At 41.0% G+C, this 25,247-nt stretch overlaps 1 protein-coding gene across 1 annotated transcript in view; it reads left to right on the forward strand.

Annotated features, from left to right (window-relative positions):
* The window catches only part of LOC137624584 (regulator of chromosome condensation-like), a 63,161-nt gene that overhangs the window by 3,577 nt on the left and 34,337 nt on the right, over nt 1-25,247 (forward strand). The window contains exon 2 of the mRNA XM_068355525.1: nt 19,544-19,695. Within this exon, the coding sequence (XP_068211626.1) occupies nt 19,554-19,695 (142 nt within the window). The 5' untranslated portion in view covers nt 19,544-19,553. The remainder of the gene's footprint in view (nt 1-19,543; nt 19,696-25,247) is intronic.

A 25,247-nucleotide genomic window follows, 5' to 3' on the forward strand; every position in this document is an offset into this window, starting at 1 on the left:
AGGCTTGGGAGTTCCTGCCTCTGCCCAGGCTGACTTCTCAAGTCTGGTGGACTCGCCTAGGAGGACTGCGATGAGACGCTCGAAGGTTTGTTGGACCTTCTCAGACCTGGATCATCTTCTGAAAGGGTTGTTCAGAGCTTTCGAAATGTTCAACTTTCTCGACTGGTGCCTGGGAGCCCTCAGCAAGAAAACATCTCCTGCGGACAAAGACTCTGCCATGTTAATTATGTCCTGCATGGATAAGGCTATCAGGGATGGATCGGGTGAGCTAGCGTCGTTATTTGTATCAGGGGTGTTGAAGAAAAGGGAACAACTGTGTTCCTTCCTCTCAGCCAGCATTACACCGTGCCAGCGGTCACAGCTCCTTTTTGCTCCACTCTCAAAGTTCCTCTTTCCCGAGGAGCTAGTTAAGGACTTGTCGGCTGCCCTGATACAGAAGGACACGCACGATCTTGTAGCCTCATCGGCTCGTAAGTCTAAGGTTACCACCTCTGTCCCCAAGACTTATCGCTCTCCAGTGGCTGATACCCCGGCCACTAGGTTCATACCGCCCTTTCGTGGTAGAGCCCCCAGCCGAGGAAGCTCCCGTCCAGACTCTCACAGGGGCAAGTCTAAGAAAGGACCTAGGACATCTAAGGGAAAGCACTGACTCTCAGATTCTCCAGACAACAGTAGGAGCCAGGCTCAAGATCTTCTGGCAAGCCTGGGAGAAGAGAGGTGCAGACGCACAGTCTGTCAGTTGGCTGAGGTACGGTTACAGGATTCCATTCTGCCTCAAACCGCCTCTGACCACATCGCCCATCAACCTCTCTCCCAACTACAAAGAAGAGGACAAGAGGCTAGCATTGCAACAGGAGGTGTCGCTACTTGTGCAGAAGAAGGCAGTGGTTATAGTCCGGGACCATCAATCCCCGGGCTTCTACAACCGTCTCTTTCTTGTGGCCAAAAAGACAGGAGGTTGGAGACCGGTGCTGGACGTCAGCTCTCTCAACGAGTATGTCACCAAGCAGACGTTCACATGGAGACGACCAAGTCGGTCTTAGCAGCGGTCAGACAGGAGGACTGGATGGTCTCGTTGGACTTGAAAGATGCATACTTTCACGTTCCCATTCATCCAGACTCCCAACCTTTCCTGAGATTCGTTTTCGGAAAGGTTGTCTATCAGTTCCAAGCCCTGTGTTTTGGCCTAAGCACAGCTCCTATGGTCTTTACTCATCTGATGAGGAATGTAGCGAAATTCCTGCACTTATCGAACATCAGAGCCTCCCTCTACCTAGACGACTGGCTGTTGAGAGCCTCCACGAGTCGTCGTTGTCTGGAGAACCTCTCTTGGACTTTAGATCTAATCAGAGACCTAGGTCTATTAGTCAATATAGAGAAATCTCAACTCATTCCCTCCCAATCCATTGTGTACCTGGGAATGGAGATTCAGAGTCGGGTTTTTCGGGCTTTTCCATCGGCCCCCAGGATAAACCAAGCCCTACAGTGCATCATGAGCATGCTGAAGAGGAGCAATTGCTCAGTGAGACAGTGGATGAGTCTCACAGGGACCCTCTCATCTCTGGCCCTGTTTGTCGAGCTGGGGAGACTCCACCTCCGCCCTCTTCAATTCCATCTTGCAGCTCATTGGGACAAGGGCTCGACTCTAGAAGCAGTCTCTATCCCTATCAACCAAGAGATGAAGACCACTCTCCGGTGGTGGAAGCACAATCTTCTTCTCAAGGAGGGTCTATCATTGGCCATCCAGACCCCCCATCTTCATCTCTTCTCGGATGCATCGGACTCGGGCTGGGGTGCGACCTTGGACGGACGGGAATGCTCAGGAGTGTGGAACAAGGAACAAGGATTACTCCACATCAATTGCAAGGAACTGTTAGCAGTCCATCTTGCCCTGTTGAACTTCAAGTCCCTCCTGCTAGGCAAAGTGGTGGAGGTGAATTCAGACAACACCACAGCCTTGGCTTACATCTCCAAGCAAGGAGGGACCCATTCGAGGAGCCTTTACGAGATCGCAAGGGACCTCCTCATTTGGTCAAGAGGTCTAAACCTCACTCTGGTCACGAGGTTCATCCAGGGCGATATGAATGTTTCAGCGGATCGCCTCAGCAGAAGGAATCAGGTCATTCCCACGGAATGGACCCTCCACAAGAGTGTGTGCAACAGACTTTGGACGTTGTGGGGTCAACCTACCATAGACCTGTTTGCCACCTCCATCACCAAGAGACTTCCGCTTTATTGTTCCCCTGTTCCAGACCCTGCAGCGGTTCATGTAGATGCTTTTCTTCTGAACTGGTCCCATCTCGACCTGTACGCATTCCCTCCGTTCAAGATTATAAACAAAGTTCTGCAGAAATTCGTCTCGCACGAAGGGACACGGCTGACGCTGGTTGCTCCCCTTTGGCCTGCAAGAGAATGGTACACAGAGGTACGTCAATGGCTAGTCGACTTCCCCAGGACTCTACCTCTAAGAGTGGACCTTCTACGTCAACCACACGTAGACAGGTTGCACCCAAACCTCCACGCTCTTCGACTGACTGCCTTCAGACTGTCGAAAGATTCGCTAGAGCTAGAGGCTTTTCGAAGGAGGCAGCCAGTGCGATTGCCAGAGCTAGAAGAATTTCCACTCGTAGAGTCTACCAGTCTAAGTGGGAGGTCTTCCGAAGCTGGTGTAGAGCCAATTCAATATCCTCTACCAATACCTCTGTGATCCAAATAGCTGACTTCCTTCTTCATCTTAGGAATGAGAGATCCCTTTCAACATCTACGATTAAAGGGTATAGGAGCATGTTGGCCTCAGTCCTCCGCCACAGGGGTTTGGACCTGTCTTCCAACAAGGACCTTCAAGACATTCTCAAGTCTTTTGAGACGTCTAAAGAACGTCGTCCTTCCACTCCAGGCTGGAATCTGGACGTAGTCTTAAGGTTCCTTATGACATCTAGGTTCGAACCTCTCCAGTCAGCTTCCTTCAAGGATCTTACCCTCAAGACTGCTTTTCTCGTTTGCCTTGCAACAGCTAAGAGAGTCAGTGAGGTTCATGCCTTCAGCAAGAACATTGGTTTCACAACCGAATCAGCTACATGTTCTTTTCAGCTTGGATTCCTAGCAAAGAACGAGCTTCCTTCACGTCCTTGGCCTAGATCGTTCGAAATACCTAGCCTCTCCAACATGGTAGGTAACGAACTAGAGAGAGTTCTTTGCCCTGTCAGAGCTCTCAAATATTATCTGAAGAGGTCTAAACCTATTCGAGGACAGTCAGAAGCCTTATGGTGTGCCATCAAGAAACCCTCGAGACCCATGTCCAAGAATGGGCTTTCGTACTATATAAGGCTTCTGATCAGAGAAGCACATTCTCACTTAAAAGAGGAAGACCTTGCATTGCTGAAGGTAAGGACCCACGAAGTAAGAGCTGTAGCTACTTCGTTGGCCTTTAATAAAAACCGTTCTCTGCAGAGCATTATGGATGCAACCTATTGGAGGAGCAAGTCAGTGTTTGCATCATTTTATCTGAAAGATGTCCAGTCTCTTTACGAGAACTGCTACACCCTGGGACCATTCGTAGCAGCGAGTGCAGTAGTAGGTGAGGGCTCAGCCACTACATTCCCATAATCCCATAACCTTTTTAACCTTTCTCTTGAATACTTTCCCTCTTAACGAGAGAATGCCTTGATGAAGTCATTGAGCTTCAGCACGGCATTTCATTCCCATGCTGAATCTTGGTGACGGGCAAGAGGGCTCTCGAACTTGGGGAAATTGCTCCCCCAGTTCGAATCTAAATTTCTCTCTTTCTTATCTTTTTCTTCCTCTTTATATTGCTTCAACCTTCTCCTAATATTATAAACTTTCTTTCATGATGCTGTCCCAACCCTATGAGTAAAATTTTCCATATGTATATGTGTATATTTTTACATATATATGTTTGTTTATTATTTTTTTTTTATCTTTATGGCATGGATGTTTCTACATCTGTTATTGCCACTTGGGCGGATGTTTCTGCATCCGGTATTGCTGCCTGCTTTGATGAATGTGAAAGGTGTCGCGGTTGGGAGGCGTTTGTGCTCAAAGCTATATGTGAGTGTATAGGATGATCTCAGCCATCCCGAAGATGGTTTGGACCTTTTTGGCGGAACTATTCCAAGTGTTGGGTCTTCGGAATCCAGGGGGATCCAATGCTTGGGGTAGGACTCTCGGCTTCTGGCCGGAAGCCCGTCATTACAGATATGGGGAGGATGATTCCATAGTTTCTTGGTCTCAGTCCTAACAGGCGGGTTCAGCTTACACCTGTGCCTCTATATCTGTTTTGATGCTATCCTTCGGGTAGGGTATGGAGTGGACCATCTGGGAAGTATACTCTCACTGTGCCGGTAGTGGAGAGTGTAAATTTCCTTCCCAACATGTGATGCCTTAATGTTCTCAAGCAGGTAAATCAAACTTCAAAAAATCACTCTTCTCTCTTCTTTTTTATGATGGATTCTTGTGAAAATGACCCCACCTCCCCTGGATATGCTGACTCGCCCCCGGCACTGTTGACGACCTCTGGCAATTCATTTAAAGAAAACTCCGTTGACGACCTAGGAACTAAAAAGGACTGTTCTTTAAACATTCTGAAAAAGGGTAATTTGGGCAACACAGGAAAACTGAAAGTCCTGCACGTTACCCAAATCCCTTTAGAAGCTAATTATGATGAGCTACATAAAATATTTGAGTGTTACGGATCAATAAAAGAAATTAGAATGAAACTTCAAGATGATAATTGGGAATCTTGGTTATCATTTAATTGTCATGAGGAAGCATTTAATGCAAGCTGTAACATTGTTGATATTAAAGTAGGTAATATGAGTGTTAAGGGTGCTCTTTGTGATGGGGCACCTAAAGATCTGGATGTCTACAGACCAGCAGACTGGGCTGATAAAGATATAGAGGCAGATATACCATCCCAAAGAAAGCCAAAACCACCAATGTGGCTTCTTGCTCAATCTGTGGGAGGTACGGAAAATTATTTCAAGATATGCAAATTTCTTCAGAGGAAGGTAGGTACGATCGCACCTGGAGATATATCTCGATTCGGGAAGAAAAGTTTCTTGATAAAGGCCAAGTCATACACACAGTCTGTTATACTGTCTAATTTGAAGACAGTAAATGATGATATAAAATTGGACATCAAACCCCATCTAAACTTTAGCTATGGAAGGGGAGTGGTTTTTAATAGGGATCTGTATGAATTTACTGAAGAGGAGATATTGGCCATGTGTCCCCTATCAGTGTGGAAAGTACATAAAGTACCTGGAACATCAATGATTGTTCTTACTTTCCAGGATGCTGATGTACCTTTCCACATAGACATAGAAAACGAAAGGATCAGAGTTCAACCTTTTAAGCAGAAGCCACTGCAATGTTATAATTGCTTTAAATTTGGACATCCTTCCAAAGTTTGCAATAATGAAAAAATTTGTAATACTTGCTCCAAAATTTACCATGGGGATTGTACACTTGAGGCAAGATGCTTAAACTGCAACTCTAATCATAAATCCAATGATAGGAGCTGCCAGTTTTATAAGTTAGAAGAGGCTGCCCTCAATAAATCAATTATTGAACATGTAAGCGTGGGGCATGCCAAGAGATTATTAAATAAATCTAATACTTATGCAAAAACATTAAAAACAGGAGAAAAAGTTCCTCGGGAATCATCTCACCCACCTACTACTGTAGGTAGTTCTCGAAAAAGGAATTCACAATCTATTGATAAAGTGCTGCATAAGACAAGAACATCTCCTCCTAAAGATTTATCATTGAGTATCAACAAAAAGACATTGCCCACCACTATCAAACCTTTGTCCCCCATTACAAAGGATAGTACTAACCTCTCCCAGGCCATATCCTTGCCTGATTTAATGGAGATTCCACCTGACACCAAGTTATCAGGTGTACCTGTAGTGGGGAAGGTACAAAAACCTGGTAACCTGCAACCTATTAATCGTAAAAGAGAGAGACCTCCATCTCTCTCACCCCCTTCCATAAGAAATACTAGAATTATGACATCAAATAAATATGATGTTTTGTCTGTTGATGTTGGCGATCAACCAGAAGACAATTTAAATAAATCAGAAATTCAAGTTGAGGTCCACCATCCCCCTCAACAAATATATAAAAAAGATACAAAGAAAAACTCCAACGTAAAACCCAACATAACAAGACCATCTCTGAAGAAACCTACAAGTAATAATGTTAGATTAAAAACTGCTAATGGGAAGACCTCACCCAAGACGTCTTCCAGAAATAATCCATAGTTTTCTCCTCCATTTTGCAATGGAACTGTCAGGGTTTGAGGGCGAAATATGAAGAACTTAAGCTCCTAATTCATGAGCATTCCCCCATAATAGTATGTCTACAGGAAAGTATGCTTGATTCTAACACTCCTAGTCCTCGAGAGTATGTTAGCTATAGAACACCATATAATCAACAAGCAGGGAGCCATGGCGGAAGTCTCATGTACATTCGTCGAGATGTTCCCCAAATACCCATGTCTATACGTACAACCCTGCAGGCAGTTGTTGTACAAATTGATATAGGGAGAAAATATACAATATGCTCTCTGTACTTACCTCCAAATGATGATATTTTATATGATGATTTAGCAGAAGTTATTCAACAACTCCCTCAACCTTTTCTCTTACTGGGAGATATGAATGGTAGACATCCTTTATGGGGTGATGTTTTGGCCAACACAAGGGGCAATATTATCTCATCAATTGTGGAGAATGAGGATGTGGGGCTCCTTAATACAGGAGAGCCCACACACTTTCATGTTCAGACAGGTACTTTGTCATGCATTGACCTTTCAATTGCAAGCTCTAACTGCCTTCTTGATTTTGATTGGAGGACATTAGATGATTGGCATACTAGTGATCATGCACCAATCATTATAAACACCAACAAGGGTCCACCTTTGCAAAGATCGCCACGTTGGAATCTAGACAAGGCAGACTGGGTTAAATTTTCCGAGCTAAGTGAAATCGAAGGGAGAGCAGAACAGTTTGAAAGTATTGATGATGCTATAGACCTGCTGAATGGAACTCTTCATACAGCAGGAGTCAATTCAATTCCCAAAACAACAGGGTTATTCAAACGACGACCAGTCCCGTGGTGGTCTTCAGAACTAACTGCACTCCACAGAGCCACAAGAAGATCTCTAACACGATTGCGTAGACTCCGAACTGATGAGAATTTAATTATGTACAAGAAATGTAGAGCACAGTTCCGTCGTGCCATGAAAGAAGCAAGGCGCCAGTCATGGATGTCTTTTGTTTCCTCCATTAACAGTAGAACACCACCATCTTCTGTGTGGAGGAAAGTAAAAAAGATAGCTGGCAAATTCACCCCCAACCCACCACCAGTGTTGAAGGTGAATGGCCAGTATGTAACTGAAGCAAATGAAGTTAGCAATGCCTTGGCTAATCATTTTTCAAATGTATCCAGCAAGTGTGAAGGAGCCCCTGGTCACCAGTATAGGAGCACTGAAGAAAATAAAATTTTAAATTTTGCAACAAGAAGGGAAGAGTCGTATAATTCTCCTTTCACTGAAAGAGAATTTGATTCCGCACTTGCTCATTGCAACGATACAGCCCCTGGACCCGATGGAATTCCATATGCAATGATTAAACATGTACATTTTAATACAAAGCTATTTATTTTAAGCATTATTAATAGAATATGGCATGATCATAGTTACCCAAGTGTTTGGGAACTAGCCATTATTTTAGCCTTTTTAAAACCCGGTAAAGACAAGTTTTTAGCAGCAAACTATCGTCCTATTGCATTGACATCTTGTTTATGTAAAATTATGGAGAAGATGGTCAATGCAAGGCTGATATGGTACCTTGAAAAGAAAGGTATTTTATCACCGATTCAATGTGGATTCCGAAAAATGCACTCAACGACTGATGTGTTGATACGACTTGAGTCTTCTATTTGTGAAGCCTTTGCTTCCAAACAGCACCATGTTACAGTATTTTTTGACCTTGAAAAGGCATATGATACCACATGGAGATATGGTATTCTTAAAACCATTCATGAATTGGGATTGAGAGGAGAGCTGCCACTATTTATTCAGGCATTTCTTTCACGTAGAGTTTTTCAAGTGAGAGTGGGGGAAACTCTATCAGAGAGTAAGTGCCAGGAAGAAGGAGTTCCTCAGGGTAGTGTGCTGAGTGTAACCCTTTTTGCACTAGCAATTAATGGGATATCCTCAGCCATTCCCCAGGATGTTCTCTCAACACTATTTGTGGATGATCTCTCAATATCATTTGCTGGCACTAGAATGGCAATGGTTGAGAGAAAAATCCAACTCTCTATTGATAAAATTATCCAGTGGGCTGACATGAATGGATTTAAGTTCTCGACAAGTAAAACTACCATTGTCCATTTTTGTCGTATCCGGGGAGTACATCCAGACCCGGATATATACATTAAAGGTCAACGGATACCATGTGTATCGGAAACCAAATTTTTAGGTTTGATATTTGACTGTAGACTTACATGGGTTTCTCACCTAAAAGCGCTAAAAGCTAAATGTGTTGAAGCTCTGAATATCTTAAAAGTATTGTCCCATACATCATGGGGGGCAGACCGCAATACTATTTTAAAATTATACAAGGCCTTGATTTTTTCCAAAATTAGTTATGGTTGTGAGGTATATTCTTCAGCCACCCCAAGCCGGTTAAAAATATTAGACTCGATACATCATGCAGGTATTAGATTATCTACTGGAGCTTTTAAAACCTCGCCTATCCCAAGTCTCCTTGTTGATGCTGGAGAGTTACCTCTAGACCTTTACCGAATGTCTTCCATTCTTCGGTATTGGTTTAGATTGCAAAGACTCCCTAGCTCTCTAGCCTTTCAGACTGCAAGCCTTGTAAGACACGCATCATACTTTGAGTTGCACCCAAAATCTCCTCAACCTTATGGCTTTCGGGTGAAACGATTTTTAAATAGTCTGGATATAATTAGAAATAAGGTACTTCCATTCAAGGTATCATCAACGCCTCCATGGAAATTACCTGACATATCTTTTTGTAAATACTTTATTGGAGTTAAGAAGAATATGACTGACTTAGAATCCAGGTCTCTTTTTATGGAACATGTCGAAGAACATAGGGGATCGACTTTTATATATACTGATGGCTCCAAATCTGATGCTGGCGTTGGATTTGGAGTACATAGTAATGATTTTAATTGTAGAGGTGCACTTCCTCTAACAGCTTCCATATTTACTGCCGAACTGTATGGCATATTAACCGCTATTGAGAAAATAGCTTTGGAAAAGGAGGGTAATTTTACAATTTTTAGTGATGCAAGGAGTGTTCTTCAAGCTTTAGAAGTTTTTAATTCTAGTAACCCTCTAGTTTTAAAGATTTTAGAATGGCTTTTTATTATTGGACGGAAAGGTATAACTGTTCGATTTTGTTGGGTTCCAGCACATGTAGGTGTGTCTGGGAATGAGAAGGCAGATATACTGGCGAAGAATGCGGCATCCGAGTTGTTACCAAGGAGGTATCCCATTCCATGTAACGATCTCCTACCTTACATCAAGAAATTGGTTTGTGATAAATGGCAACAGCACTGGGACAGTCAAGACGGCAATAAAATGAGGGAAGTAACAAATATCATATCACCTTGGAGGTATAACATGATTCCCCGAAAATGGGAGACGACTCTTTGTCGTCTCCGTATTGGTCACACACGGTTGACACACGAGTTTCTGCTGAAGGGCCAACACCAACCGTATTGCGAGGACTGCTTAGTACCTTTAACAGTGAGGCATTTGTTGACCGAATGCCCTAATTTTACTAACTTAAGAAATAGATATCTGTTTGAGGCTCAAGGTGAGGATGGCAGGTTTATCCTTGCCAAGATTCTTGGACATGATGTGTCTTACTATGCGAGCGGAATTTTTAGATTTATTTCAGAAGCAGGTCTTCTGAAAACTATTTAACTATTTTAATGACTTCTTAATTTTTATGGTTTTAATCGAATTTTCTTTTAATTTTCATATACAGTAAATGATATCGGCGTCAATGACCTTAGATGTCAGGATGCCAGAAAACTTTCAATCAATCAATCAATCTTGAATACTTTTATTGTTGTTTTTATGGTTGTTACGGTAGGCTAAGAAGCCTTCCGCATCCTTGGATTTGGCGGGTGGTCTATTCATTCTTGAGAAGCGCCTGGGTTAAAGGTTTGGTAGAGGTCCTTTAGTAGGGTTGCAACCCCTTGTACTTTGGCACCTTTGGGTTGATTCAGCCTCCAAGAGGAACGCTGCGCTCAGTAAGGAAGACGAACTTTAAATAAAAGGCAGAGTAACGGTTCTATTCGACTTCCTTACCAGGTACTTATTATTTCATTGTTATTTGAGATAACTGTTATATGAAATTTGGGATACTTAGCTATCCTTTAATCATGTACACTGGTTTTCACCCACCTCCCTGGGTGTGAATCAGCTACATGATTATCGGGTAAGTTTAATATTGAAAAATGTTATTTTTATTAATAAAATAAATTTTTGAATATACTTACCCGATAATCATGATTTAATCGACCCTCCCTTTCCTCCCCAGAGAGAACCAGTGGACCGAGGAATAATTGAGGTGTCAACAAGAAGTACTTGAGTACCTGGCCACAGGTGGCGCTGGTAAGTACACCCCCTTCTAGTATTGTGATAGCTGGCGTATCCCTCCATAGAATTCTGTCGGGCAACGGAGTTGACAGCTACATGATTATCGGGTAAGTATATTCAAAAATTTATTTTATTAATAAAAATAACATTTTTCTACAGGAAAACATATTTTCTGTTAAAATGTTTAAATATGTCTTTTATTATATATATTTTGTTAAAATGTTAAAACATAATGACGTCCAAATTCCGTGTCACTTCACTCACGTATGTGCTGAGAACGTTAATATGTTACCAATGATACACAGCATTACCAACGTTACGGTGGCATTGCTAACGTTAGCAATGGTACGGTAATATTACCGTGTATTTTAAAGATTTTTTTTCATATACCCTTTACACAATATATTAAAAAGTACTAAAAGAGTACAGAACCTAATAAACCCACCTAACTTAACCTAGAAGTTCCTAGGTCACAAATCGAATATAATGCCCTTTATATATATCATGTTAATCCGTATCACTTCACTTACGTTACGATAACGTTAGCACTATTATGATAACTATATATATAATGGTTCTTGTTCCGCCATTAGCTTGCTTCGGTCGCATGAAAATAAAACATCAAGCTCGTATGTACTGGCAAGCGGTAATGTTGAGCTGCGCACGCTAACATTAGTAATGTTACGCTAACATTATCAACATCTTCGCTTACGATTACAGGAAAATAAAACAAACATCGTATGCGCTGGCAATGGGTAATGTTGAGCTTCGCACTCTAACAAAATATAGTAGAATCTATTACATTAAAGTTAAAGAAATTAATGACACTGTACTTTTATGACCGTGACGACGTAACTTGTGGGTCACTGGGGTGTTGTACTCTGAGTCTGTGGCGTCTTAACTGCTTTGCCTTAGTTTAGTAATGCACTTGGAACACGGTAAAAGTTGGTATATTACATTATGAGATTTAAGAAGATTATCAACTTTGGAATTCACCAAAATATTTTCAAGTATGGATTAATGAAGTCGTTACAATTTTCTAAAACTTCGATCGTAAAATACGCAAAAAGTCGTCACTTGAACTAACAAAGACCTGACTTGTGCAAAGGTTTCCACGGAAAAGGGTTTGATAGAAGGTGGGGCTAGGGAAATATTAACCCCCCTGTGCACACTTTCCATACGTATGGGTTCGTGATTGGTTAACGGAAAAGCAACGGAGTCTAGAGAGTATACATGAATGAACCAGAATGGGAAACTTGTCCAGAGCAAGTATTTGTGAAATCTGGGAGTGACAAGGTAATAACAAAATGTATAAAAGTAAAATAGAAAGATAAAATGGAGTGTATGATAAATCATTTGATGGGTATATAAAATGAGGTGATTTTATTAGGTACCCGATAATAAAACGAGTAATACTGGGGTCAAACGTAATATGTATACGAGGGTATTACATAACTGATCAAGTAATAGACTTGAACAGAGCTGGCGGAGAAGACGGATAGTTACATTTCACGATTAGAGAGGAAGAAATCCTATTGGTGGATGAAGAGTCTCTGCGCAGGGAGGCGGGATTTTTGTGCAGGTCGAAACCTGCTATGTACAAACGAACGAACGGGAACGACTACAACCGGCAAGTAGAATGAGAAAATTTAAATGAAAAACACTGCTAATGTTAGCATGTTACGCTAACATTTGATTTACATCACATGTCGGCAGCTCTGGTTACCGTAATCTTTTATGAGACATAGCCTTTGGAACGGCGCCTCCAAAGTTTATCCAGTTAGACTGTTTTGTCTTTTCCTCCGTTTATTATACATCCAAGAAGGTAATGTATAGAGAAGAAAAGGCTTGTTTTATCATTATATATCGTTTCCTCAGTATGTTTTCCCCACCCAAAACCCCGAGTTCCCACTGGGGGTCCCCCATTACCGTAGGATATAGATATATATATCTCTGAAACTATTCATTTGCGACGGGAATGAGTGTCATTTTCGAAGAGCGGAATTCTTTTTCTATAGAAAAAAGTAGTTTTTTTCCTAGGTTACATTGCCTTGTAATACAGTAAAATAATACCAAATGTTTATCTTGGTCTGAAATATATGGAGCTTGTTTTACGATTTACAAAATATTTTGGTTTTATACTTTGGGGAGCCTTTGTATATCAGCGGCCAGTTCCTAACGCATTGATTAAAAATGGACATCAACTGACTTATACGTTTCCCCCTAACCTAACCTACAAGCCGTTTCCTTACCTACTTTACCTATTGGGGGGCTAACGCCTCCTGTGCGACCCCCTCCTACACTGTCGTATTCCAAGTTAGCCATAATGTAACATACAGGTGGCCGCTATCATACATATACCCCAAAAATGGACAACTAAACTAAACTTTCCCCTTAACCTAACCTACAAGCTGTGTCCTTACCTATTTGCCTAACGGGGGCTAACACCTCCTTACACTGCCGTATTTTAAATTAGCAGTCATCATACATACAGGTGGCTGCTATCATACATACACCCCTATTTTGGTGTTACCTTGCCAAGAGTGAAACTGGTTGAGAAGAAAATGCAGGATTGAGACTTAGTCATGGGCTAAGCTAAGAAGATGGTAGTCTAAAAGGGGGTTGCCTCCCCTGTAGGTAGGTACTGTACCGTTAACCGGGGTAACTTTGACTCCCGTGGTAACACTGACCAATTTTCTGAGTTATAAAAATAGAAAAAAAGAAACCAGCTTATTTGAAATATTTTATAGTGGGAGTTCATTTCAGAGGCGCATTATTTTAACATGTGACCTTCTGTCAATCCTTAGATTTTTTTATTTTAGAGACTTAGGATTTGTTCCTTCTTGTTATTATTATTATTATTATTATTATTATTATTATTATTATTATTATTACTAGCCAAGCTACAACCCTAGTTGGAAAAGCAAGATGCTATAAGCCCAAGGGCTCCAATAGGGAAAAATAGCACAGTGAGGAAAGGAAATAAGAAAATAAATAAATGATGAGAGTAAATTAACAATATATCATTCTAAAAACAGTAAGTGTCTAAACAGATATGTCCTATACAAACTCTTAACAACGTCAAAAAGAGATATGTCATATATAAACTATAAAAAGACTCATGTCAGCCTGGTCAACTTAAAAACATTTTCTCCAACTTTGAACTTTTGAAGTTCTACTGATTCAACTACCCGATTAGGAAAATCATTCCACAACTTGGTAACAGCTGGAATAAAACTTCTAGAATACTGTGTAGTATTGAGCCTCATGATGGAGACGGCCGGGCTATTAGAATTAACTGCCTGCCTAGTATTACGAATAGGATAGAATTGTCCAGGGAGATCTGAATGTAAAGGATGGTCAGAGTTATGAAAAATCTTATACAACATGCGTAATGAACTAATTGAACGTCGGTGCCAAAGATTAATATCTAGATCAGGAATAAGAAATTTAATAGACCATAAGTTTCTGTCCAACAAATTAAGATGAGAATCAGCAGCTGAACACCAGACAGGAGAACAATACTCAAAACAAGGTAGAATGAAAGAATTAAAACACTTCTTCAGAATAGATTGATCACCGACAATCTTGTAAGACTTTCTCAATAAGCCAATTTTTTGTGCAATTGAAGAAGACATAGACCTAATGTGTTTCTCAAAAGTAAATTTGCTGTCGAGAATCGCACCTAAAATTTTAAGAGAGTCATACAAATTTAAAGAAACATTATCAATACTGAGATCCGGATGTTGAGGAGCCACCGTCCTTGACCTACTTACAATCATACTTTGAGTTTTGTTAGGATTCAACTTCATGCCCCATAATTTGCACCATGCACTAATCTTAGCTAAATCTCTATTAAGGGATTCACCAACCCCAGATCTACATTCAGTGGATGGAATTGATGCAAAGAGAGTAGCATCATCTGCATATGCAACAAGCTTGTTTTCTAGGCCAAACCACATGTCATGTGTATATAGTTTGAAAAGTAATGGGCCAAGAACACTGCCCTGTGGAACACCGGATATCATATTCCTATACTGACTATGGTGCCCATCAACAATAACTCTTTGAGATCTATTACTTAAAAAATCAATAATAATGCTAAGAAACGATCCACCCACTCCCAACTGTCTCAGTTTGAAAACAAGGGCCTCATGATAACCACACTGTCAAAGGCAGCACTAAAATGAAAGCCAATCATATGAACTTCCTGACCACAATCAAGGGATTTCTGTACAGCATTGGAGATTGTAAGAAGGGAAGGGCATCACATGCTTCAATGCCGTTACGAAATCCAAATTGCAAACTAGGGAATACGTATATGATTACCTTCAGCAAACCTATTAAGACGTTCAAAAACTTTAGATAATATGGGAGTTATGGAAATTGGGCGGTAATCAGTGGGACTTGAGCTACCACAAACACATTTACATAGAGGAGTAACATTACCAATTCTCCAACAAGTGCTAAAAACTCCTCTTCTTGCTAACTTGCGCAAAATAACAGATAACTTTGGAACTTAGAAATCTGCTGTCTTTATAAAAAACAAAGGAAAAATACCATTTGGGTCTACACCTCCATAGGCCTCAAGGTCCATCAACAGAGCTTTAATATCACAAGACCGAAAAGCTAAACTAGTTAGTTTAGGCTCAGGAAAACAGGAATGAGGAAGTTCAAGTTTTTCATGACTCTGTTTACTGTGAAAAACATCAGCCAAAAGGGTTGCCTTTTCCTTTGGACAGTGAGTGACGGAGCCATCTGGTTAAGTAAAGGAGGAACTGTTGCATCTACACCGAAGAGTGCAGATTTAAGGGTAGACCACCAATTATGTTCCTGAGTTGTACTAGAAAGGGTTTCTTTTATGGTTAAATTGTACTCCTTTTCAGTTTAGGCATAAACACTCTGAGCAAAAGCTCGAAGCTGAGTATAGTTGTTTCAGGTCAAATCTGATCTGTTACCCTTCCAAAGGTGATAGGCCTCCTGCTTTTCCAAATAAGCACGTCTACAATCATCATTGAACCACGGTTTGTCCTTCACTCTGTACCTTTTCACACGAGAAGGGATACGCCTATCAGTTATGCTGACAAGATTCTCATTCAAAGGGACAACAGGATCTACACTACTATATAATTGTGACCAATTCAAGCACCAACGGTCATGCAAAATCCCATTCCAGTCAGCGTGGGATTTCATATAAGTTTTACAAGAGTATGATATATCAGAGACAGGCTGCTCAGTCTTCACTACTAATGAAATCAAGGCATGATCAGATGTCCCGACTGGAGAACCAACCATACTAGTTATAACGCCAGGGGAGTCGGTGTTTACGAGGTTCAAGCAATTACCAGACCTGTGAGTAGCTTCATTTATGATTTGCTCACAGCCTGATTCAGAGGCAAAGTCTAAAGCTCTTAAGCCATGGCGATCGGTAGGAGAGATAGAACTTAACCACTCCCTATGGTGAGCATTAAAATCACCAACAAAGACAAAAGAAGCCTTTCTATCATCTTGTATCTTAGCCATAATGATAAGAAGACAATCGAAGATAGAATCATCCATGTCTGGATTCCGGTAGATCGAACGTAAATAAAAGTAGTTATGCTTGCCAAACTTTTATTACCTGAATCTCATGACATCCACATTGATAGCAGAACATATGAGAAGCAGGGTACCCGGTCCTAATATACACCACCATTCCCCTGGCCCTAGGGATGGCATCATGTTTCAACATTATTGGCTTCTTAAAACCACTTATAAGGAGCTCAGATGAGTGCCTCATATTAGAAACCAAAGTTTCTGAGCACAAAAGAATATCATACTGTCTGGACGCAACTGTAAGGTCTTGGATATTTGCATGAAGACCACGAATATTGCAATACAGAAGACGTCATTGACGAAATCTAGGACGTACTGGTCCCGGATTTCGCTCAATGTCTCCAGACAGCTTAAGAATTAATAGAAATAAAAAAAGACACATCATACTTAAAAACTAGATTAACAAGAATTATAACAAAAACAATATGTCCAGAATTATAAATAAAGTGATTGACGATACCCATAGACTATACTAAAAAGTCAGAAAAACTGGTCAACATGGAGGAGCCGATACACTATGCGAGGCTAAATACCCTCCAGGATAGCCACTTCAACTGAAGTAATGCTCCTTTATTCGAGAGATTCAGCTCTTCTATTTCTGTGGCCTCAGCTTGCCAAAACTTTTTTGCTGCTAGTTGGCAGGCTCTGTGGGTCCCTTTGAGGTGTTAAAGGTTGGTCATTTATCGTCCTTCTTCAGCCTTGGTTTATCGAGGTCTCGTCTTTTGGCCTTTTTCCCTTTATGAAGAATTTTCTCTTACGATTAGGTCCTGTGTGAATTGTTGGCGAAACTTTTAATTTCTCCTTTTCTCCTGTGGGTTTCCTTCCCGTCTCTTGGGGAGGAAAATGAAAGTTTTCATTCCCCTAGGGTGTTAACCCTCTCCCTCAGGTTTGAGTCCTGTTGCTGTCAGCTATCCCTTAATTGGTTCTTCTTGGTCAACTCTCGCTTTGGCCTCCTCGTTTGATTTCTTCCTGATAAACAAGGTTCGGCCTCGCGTTCACTCACAGGTTAAAGGAATGGGCAGACTTGCAGGCTTTGAGGTCTGGATATCAGATCATACTTGTTTCAAACCTTTCCTTAAGGAGCCCGACTGGAATTCCAATATATGAGGGTATAGGGAGAAAAACAAAATCCAGAAAAAATTCACTGAGCTTCGTTTGGCAATAGAGAATGCATATATGAAATATGTTGTCGAGATTCCTCTTGCTTTCATAGTTATAGGGTAATTAGCAAAAGTAACTCAATAAACCAAAAGCATTGTTCCCTACAAGAAGATGCAGTATTTCTTCTATTATAAATTTTGATAATTATTACTTTTTAATGTTAAGGGAAGTGAACAAAGGCATCTGTATAGCTTCCACGAGGCACACGACGATATATTACATGGTAAATTACACCCTTCTCCATTCAGTCCTACCACAAACCTCTTAGAGTACGTGTCTGAGTTTGACCTCTGACATTCACTCATTTTTAAGTTTGTTTTCTCGTTTTCGGCAAGAATTTTATCATTTCAAAGAGAAGACAATTTCAACATCTTGCAAACTTAAGGAAGAAGAAAATTTACTATATCAAGAGTTCAGAAGTGGGTAATATTGGTAGTGACGCAGAGAGAGAGAGAAAGAGTGTGGAGTGGAAGGAGGAGAGGCGGCCTTGCCTGACAGGAGCCAAAAGAAGCAAGATATTGAGCAAAAGGGTCTTCATTTATTATTGAATTATGATAAACGACTTTGTTTTCGTTCATTGATATCCATAAAGGAATATAAAATTCATAATAATCAGTATTTATTAATATTGTCTTTGTGAAATTGCAAAAAAAACTTTGAACGCCTTTTGACATTCACTTCTTTTTACGTTTGTTTTTCATGTTTTCGGCAAGAATTGTATCATTTAAAAGAGGAAAAGACAGTTTCAACATCTTGCTAACATAAGGAAGAAGAAAATTAGCTCTAGTAAAAGATCAAAAGTGGTTAATATCGGTAGTGATGCAGAGAGAGCGTGGTGTGGATGGAGGAGCGGTTGTCTTGCCTGACAGGAGCCAAAAAAAGCAAGATTTTCATTTATAATTAGATTATGATAATGGTGTTTTTCTTGTCCTGAGATCTCCACCTTATGAATTGTTGGAGATGTTGTATGCCATAGCTCTTTTGCCAAGTTGCTCATTTTTAGTTCCATGGCAATAATCAACAGTGAGTGAGCCAGGCGCTTTCGGTTCGTCGCCAGGTCAGGACAAGATATGATGATATTTTTCCTTTCTGAGTTTATTGCGAAGATGGACACTGTCACAACCTCTTCACAGGTCCTTCCCTATGAAATCCCTGTAGGACTTTATGGATAATTGAAAGGAGGTATTAGTGTTTGGGTACTAGGTCCAGTGAAGCCCCTTTCAATTTACTGGCATTGTTTAGCCTGTGTTCCAGGTCATCCTCGACATCTATTTTTGTGACTTCCTGGAGTTTAAATCGGCCAATATGATTATAGGGAAGGGACTTGTCTCCTCTTAAAAGATAAGGGTTTGTCGTACTTCGCCTCAACCACCAAACAAGGCCAAGGTGAAGGACAAAGTGACGTCGTGGTATGCCAGTGTGACGGTCTGAACGATCCCCCGGTCTCAGAATTCTCCTTGACATTGTATAATGGTTCTTTTCCACCATTAGCTCGTTTCGCTCGCATGAAAATAAAACATCAAGCTCGTATGTACTGGCAAGCGGTAATGTTGAGCTGCGCACGCTAACATTACAGGAACATAAAACATCAATCTCGTATGCACGGGCAAACGGTAATGTTCGCGCATGCGCAGATTATCAAGGAGAATTCTGAGACCGGGGGATCGTTCAGACCGTCACACTGGGAAGGTTGTTGGTTTCCCTGCCACGCGGAGGTAATAACTATCATCTTGTAAAATATTTTAACCCGAGCTCCAGCCAATCCGAAATCATACTCCCATTAAATGACTCAGGTTTGTATAGTTAGTAAAAATACAAATTACTTGAAAAAATATTGTGATATAACTGCTGGTTTTATCAAACATTTCGTCCATTATTAATGTCTTCATAATTGTGGTGCTTTACTTTCTTTACCAAGTTACCATATTCTAATTGTGGATTGATATTTCTTTTGTGTAATTCTGTACTGTTAGTTATGATGTAAATATTCTTTCCTGATTTATCAAATACAATTTAATTTACAGAAAATGCTTTTACAGTAGTACTGTATACTGTACAGTGTGCATTATGAGAATATATCTGATTATGTGATTTAGTCAACAAATGGTTTTCTTACAGGATTGGCAAGATGGTGAGGTCAACGAAGCCTGTTGGTGTTGAAGAATCAGAAGTTAAGGTGAATGGAGATGTACCTCACAGAAACCAGCCCAAAGGTAGAGGCCGTAAAAGGGCAATTGATGGTGACATGAAAGAAGCAAAGAAACCCAGAGGTTTGTATTGCAAGGGAATATTTACAGTACAGTTTCCTCATGCTTATTTAGAACGTGGTCAGATTTGATTTTCCAGATATAACGCACACTGTTTAGGATTTTTTCATGATTTATGTAACTTGAAACTTTAATTCATGATTAATCTACCTATTAATAAGCCCCTGAAGAAATAAGGATAATTTAGCTTATTGAAGTTTTTATAATTATTCATAATTTAAGAGTACTGTGTATACTTGTGTAACATGCGATCTCACATATCGTTCTGCTCATATTTTCACCTAGAAAAGATTAATTGTTCCTACACTCTACAAACCTTACACTATTTATTAGGGATTATCTTTTGGCGAAGCTGGAAGACTAACAATTAAGACTTTGAGCAAAATGGCAACTACCCAACCTGCTATAGTCCATTTCTTTTAGCGAGTCATATTTGCACCGACTCGCAGCGGTGCCCTTTTAGCTCGGAAAAATTTCCTGATCGCTGATTGGTTGGACAAGATAATTCTAACCAATCAGCGACCAGGAAACTTTTCCGAGCTAAAATGGCACCGTTGGGAGTCGGTGCAAATATGACTCGTTAAAAGAAATGGACTATAGTTAGTGGGGGATTAGTGATGGGTAGTGTTTAGTGTTGGTTGCCAGCTACCTGTCTCACTCACACACTAGGAAAAATACAATTGTTCCCATACTAACAAACCCGCTATTTATTGGATATTACTTCTAATGCAGCTGGAAGGCAGCCATTAGATTTTAAGAGTGAGGTGGCAACCCTACCTAACCACTACAGTGTGTAGGTAGGGGTGGTGGCTGGGGGCTACTCAGCCACCTACTGTATATCTACTCATGGTTCAGTGAATCATGTCACTTTTAATTTTGGCTGGTAGAAATGGGATGTCTCCTCTCTCTCCTTTCAAGGCTTAGCCATTTACCACTAATGTATTGCTTTACTCTTATTCTTTTCTTCACAGATATGGCTTTTGTTTCTACACATAGATGTCGATGTTCATTCTGCGAGTTATCGGAGGATTCCTCTGTGCTGACGTCTCCTCTTGGGGCTTCCCTTTCCTGTTCGTGGTTTCGGTTTATTCTTCCCCCTCGGAGGGGAGAAAATTTTAATCCTCTACAGGTATTTATTTTTTCCTCTGCACTTTATGATGGCATCGGGGGTAAAGTCGGTGACTGTGGCTGCGGATGACGTCTTAGCTGTCGACTAGGTCTACCCTGTTCGCCCTTCCTTTGACTTTTGCTGACGACGAGTCTTCTCACCTTATGCCGATCTCGTCGTCTCCCAACATTCCGCAATGTTCTCTCTCCCTACAGGCAATGTTTCAGCGCGTATGTAGCCTCTGCCTGTTGAGGATTGCGGGATCAAGGACGATCATCAAGCTACGGCTTGTTTGACAATCTCCGAATCGACGGATCTTCCTTCTCGTTGACAATCGCAGAATTTTATTCTGTTTAATGATCACAGTGGCGAGGCTCATTAGCTCATCTTCCTGGTTGGTCAGGATTTTGTTAGCAACAATCCAATGAAGAGTTCAGAATTTATTCTGTTCAACGATTGCAGTGGCGAGACTCATCCCATAGTCGGTCAGGTTGTCGTTCGTGATGACCAGATGTTTGGCACCCATTAGGGCGTCTTTTACGATGATCATTGATTGCCATAGAGATCGCTACGATCACAAGAGCGTAGGTGATCGTGATCTCGATGTTTTTCTTGAAGACGAAGAACACCTGTTCGGTTTTCCCTTCGGGAGATTACTCCGGCTGGATTCCCGTTAGAAAATCCATTCGGGGACATCTTACAATTTTCCCTTGGCTTTTTTCTGTAGCAACAGTGCTGCTCAGAGGTTCATCTTCAAGTGTAAGATTTCCCCCTCCGAGGGAGAGTCTTTACACAACTTTTGTGCATGTTTGTGCCGTGAGTTATACACTCGCGACACTCATGGTCTCGTTCACGAGCGTTTTGTGGTCATAATCACGACCTAGACGCTTGTGATCATGAACCAGTGCTCTAATTAGCAATCACGCTCATGATCGTGAGTACACAATCATGATCATGAGTGAGATAGTGTCCTTGATTGTGACATTACTCTATCCTCAACCTTTGAGAACGCACGATCGCTCTCATGATGACGAGCGTAATGTTTGCTATTGCTCATGCTGACGAGTGTGACGATCGCATTCACGTTCAGGAGTGGAACGCTCATGAACGTACTCACGATGACGAGCACAATGCTCGCGATCGCTCACGCTGATGAGCGTGATGCTCACAATCGCGCTCACGTCACGAACGGGATGTTCATGAATGCTCTCTCGAGCGAGACGCTCGCATTCGCGCTCATGCTCACGTTCGTGAGTTAGCTTGTCGTTCATATTATATATATGTGTGTATAGATAGATACAGTACATAATACATACATACATACATATATAATTGGTTACAAAGACATTTTTGGGCTCAAGCCCTGTCGTTCTGATGGAAGGTTCCTATTGGTAGCTTTCTAAGGGATATTTGGCTACAGTGATATTCCCCGAGAATTGACCGCTAGGTCTCCAGAATTCTAACTCCTGGCGCGAATATCCTTAAAATTTTCCTTAAGGATATCGCATAATATCAGGGGACGAATATCTTGATACGACACATGGCAATCTTCACTCCGAATAGCATTTTCGTTTTGAGGGGGAAGAGTGGCGAAACAAAAGGGGAGCCGTTATCAAGGTTACCCTTCCTCCCGTACTACTACGAGTATCCAAGATGGCGATCATTCCTTGTAGCTTTGAGCATGGTGCTACAGATATAGTAGTTTTGGGAGGGATCTTGCCTAAGCCTTTTCTGTGGAAAAGGAGGCCGGGTCCATCAGGACGACATGGCTATCTCACCCAAAAATAGATTTTTCACTTCGCTTCAAAATCCGTTTTTTGAGCTCAAGCCATGTCGTCCTGATGGAAGTTTACCGGAGAATTACTAGAAAGCACTGTATCTGTGGATTTTCATAAGTGCCTTAACCTTGGGACAATTTTTTCTATGGTCATCCGAACCATTGAGACATATGACGTTACCGTTATACGTCATTACCACTAATCGTGGACAATGTTAGGGCTTCCTGCCCCCTGCAGGGAAGAGTCATACTAGACAGTAGAAAAGGGGTCTCAAGGTTTGCATATATTGTAGGAACAAACATAAGTATCAACTAGATATACAAAAGTCTCACAGTTTGTATATGTTGTCGGAACAATAAGTATCAACTATGTTTGTAAGTACAGTATACAATAATATGATGCTTACTTTGGTAAATAAGCAAGAAAACTCAGGCTACTTTTAAAGTGTTAATTGTGGGGCGAAATAAGACGCAATTACACTTTAATAGACATTTATTTACGATAAATGAATAAAATTAGAATAACAAGTGTAATATATATTACAGGAATTATACATACAGTTTTTAACAGAAAAATTTTCCAACTGAAAGGGAAGAAATGATTAGTGCCACTATGAAATTTGAAAATTTGATAAAATTTTCCAATACAGTATAATTTTCTGTAAACGTATATTATCAACACTGTGTACAAGTATACACGGCACAAGTGTTATCTGTAGAATTTCACACCTGAGATTTTGAACAGTCTTTAGTGTCACCATGGTGACACTCCCTTAAAAGGTATTGCACTGGAAGGTGTCAACACCTTTCCACACTACTTGAAAGTCCAAATCTAGTCACTGTTCATTGCAGTACTAGACGATAGGTTTTAATACACTACTTGCCGCCACCACATAACGCTTCAGTTCATGCACTTGCTTCACATAACGTTTGTAGAACACTCTGGATGACTTCCATCCAGTATATGAGCGAAGACGCTCAAAGTCCATACAGTATACTGAAAAAAGTTCAGTGAAGCAATTTTCCTTGGATCATGACCTGCGGGTGTACTGTCAGGATCCGCTCTGCGAATGGAGTAGGTGAGCTTCGCCCTCAGTTGCTTTAGGGATAAGTTTAATCCTGAAGTTTCTCCTTTAAAGAGGTGTCCTCCCCTGAAGTCTGAAGTTCTTCGAAGATAGACCTTTAGACATTCTACTGGACACAGAGAGAAATCTTCCTTCAGAGGGCAGATTCTCCAGGGACCCCTTCTCTTATAGGGTAGCTCGTTTTTAGCGAGAAAGGTTGGATCAGGAAAAAGATTCAGTTCTCCCACTTCTGTGAACTGAATAGGGCCCTCGTCTCTGAATAGGGCCACCATTTCACTAACTCTAGCCCCTGAGGCTATAGCGAACAGGAAAATAACTTTTTGAGTTAGATCCTTAAGAGAACAATCTTTCATTGTTCACGTTGAAGCATAGTGTAGGACCATGAAATGGGCTTCGGAGGAGCTGCAGGCCTAAGTCTAGCACATGCCTTCGGGATATTGTTAAAGATTTCGTTCGTCAGGTCCACTTGGAAGGCGTATAGAAGAGGTCTAGTCAGGGCCGACTTACATGTAGTTATCGTGTTGGGTGCCAGACCTTGTTCATGAAGGTGGATAAAGAAGGACAGACAAAAGTCTATTGAGATTTCTTTCGGTCCTTTTGCTTTAACGAAAGCAACCCACTTTTTCCAAGACGATTCATATTGTCTTCTGGTTGACTTGGACTTGTATTCTTCTAAGAAGTCTATACTGCCTTTTGAGATCCCAAATCTTTTCTTAACCGCTAGGGCGAGAAAATCATGAGATGAAGGTTTTGGGTTCTCTGTGATGAAGCGAAGACAGTCGACTTCTGAACCCGTTGAGATAGTGCTGGGTTCAGTAGAGGGACCAGCCTCAGCTTCAGTTCCATTATCAGAGGGAACCAGTTGCTGTTGGGCCACTTGGGAGCCACTAGAGCTGCCGTCCCTCGGAAGGATCTTAGATTGAAGATCACTACCTATTGTTAAATTATAGTCAAATGGAGTAAAAAAATATCCTGGAAAAGACATGTCCACAATAAGTAGTGTTCCGTTGAAAATATATTTTTGTGTGGATGTTTGGGGAAGTGGAAAATGAAAGAAATATTACAGTGCAGTATTAGCTATTGCTTTACTTTCACTATTTGTTTTGATATGCTTCCTGAAAAAGCAAGGATCTGAGAATCCCACCTCGTCTTTATATGAAGTTTTCATTCACTGAAATGATTCTTAGAGGGGTGCACAGGTTATTTTATACTTGAAATAGTAATTTGCCCAAGGAACACATGATATGATCAACAGTAAACTATAACCTTTGTGAGGAATCCCTTATAACCGAGCAGAACCCAGTGAAAAAATACTCACTGTCTTCAAAAAATGTTGTCATTTGACTGCTTACTTTATAGGCCCTTCATTTTTCAATATTTAACTTAGCCGGTGATTATAATAGCTGCAACTCTGTTGCCCGACAGACAACTCTACGGTAAAAACTCGCCAGCGATCGCTACACAGGTTGCGGGTGTGCCCAACAGCGCCATCTGTCGTCCAGATACCCAGTACTCAATGTAAACAAAGACTCAATTTTCTCTCTGTCGAGCTATCGACAAGACGTACTTACTCGCTGTTGCTAAA

The sequence above is a fragment of the Palaemon carinicauda genome, chromosome 31 (genome assembly GCF_036898095.1).
Source record: "Palaemon carinicauda isolate YSFRI2023 chromosome 31, ASM3689809v2, whole genome shotgun sequence".
In the NCBI taxonomy this organism is placed as follows: domain Eukaryota; kingdom Metazoa; phylum Arthropoda; class Malacostraca; order Decapoda; family Palaemonidae; genus Palaemon; species Palaemon carinicauda.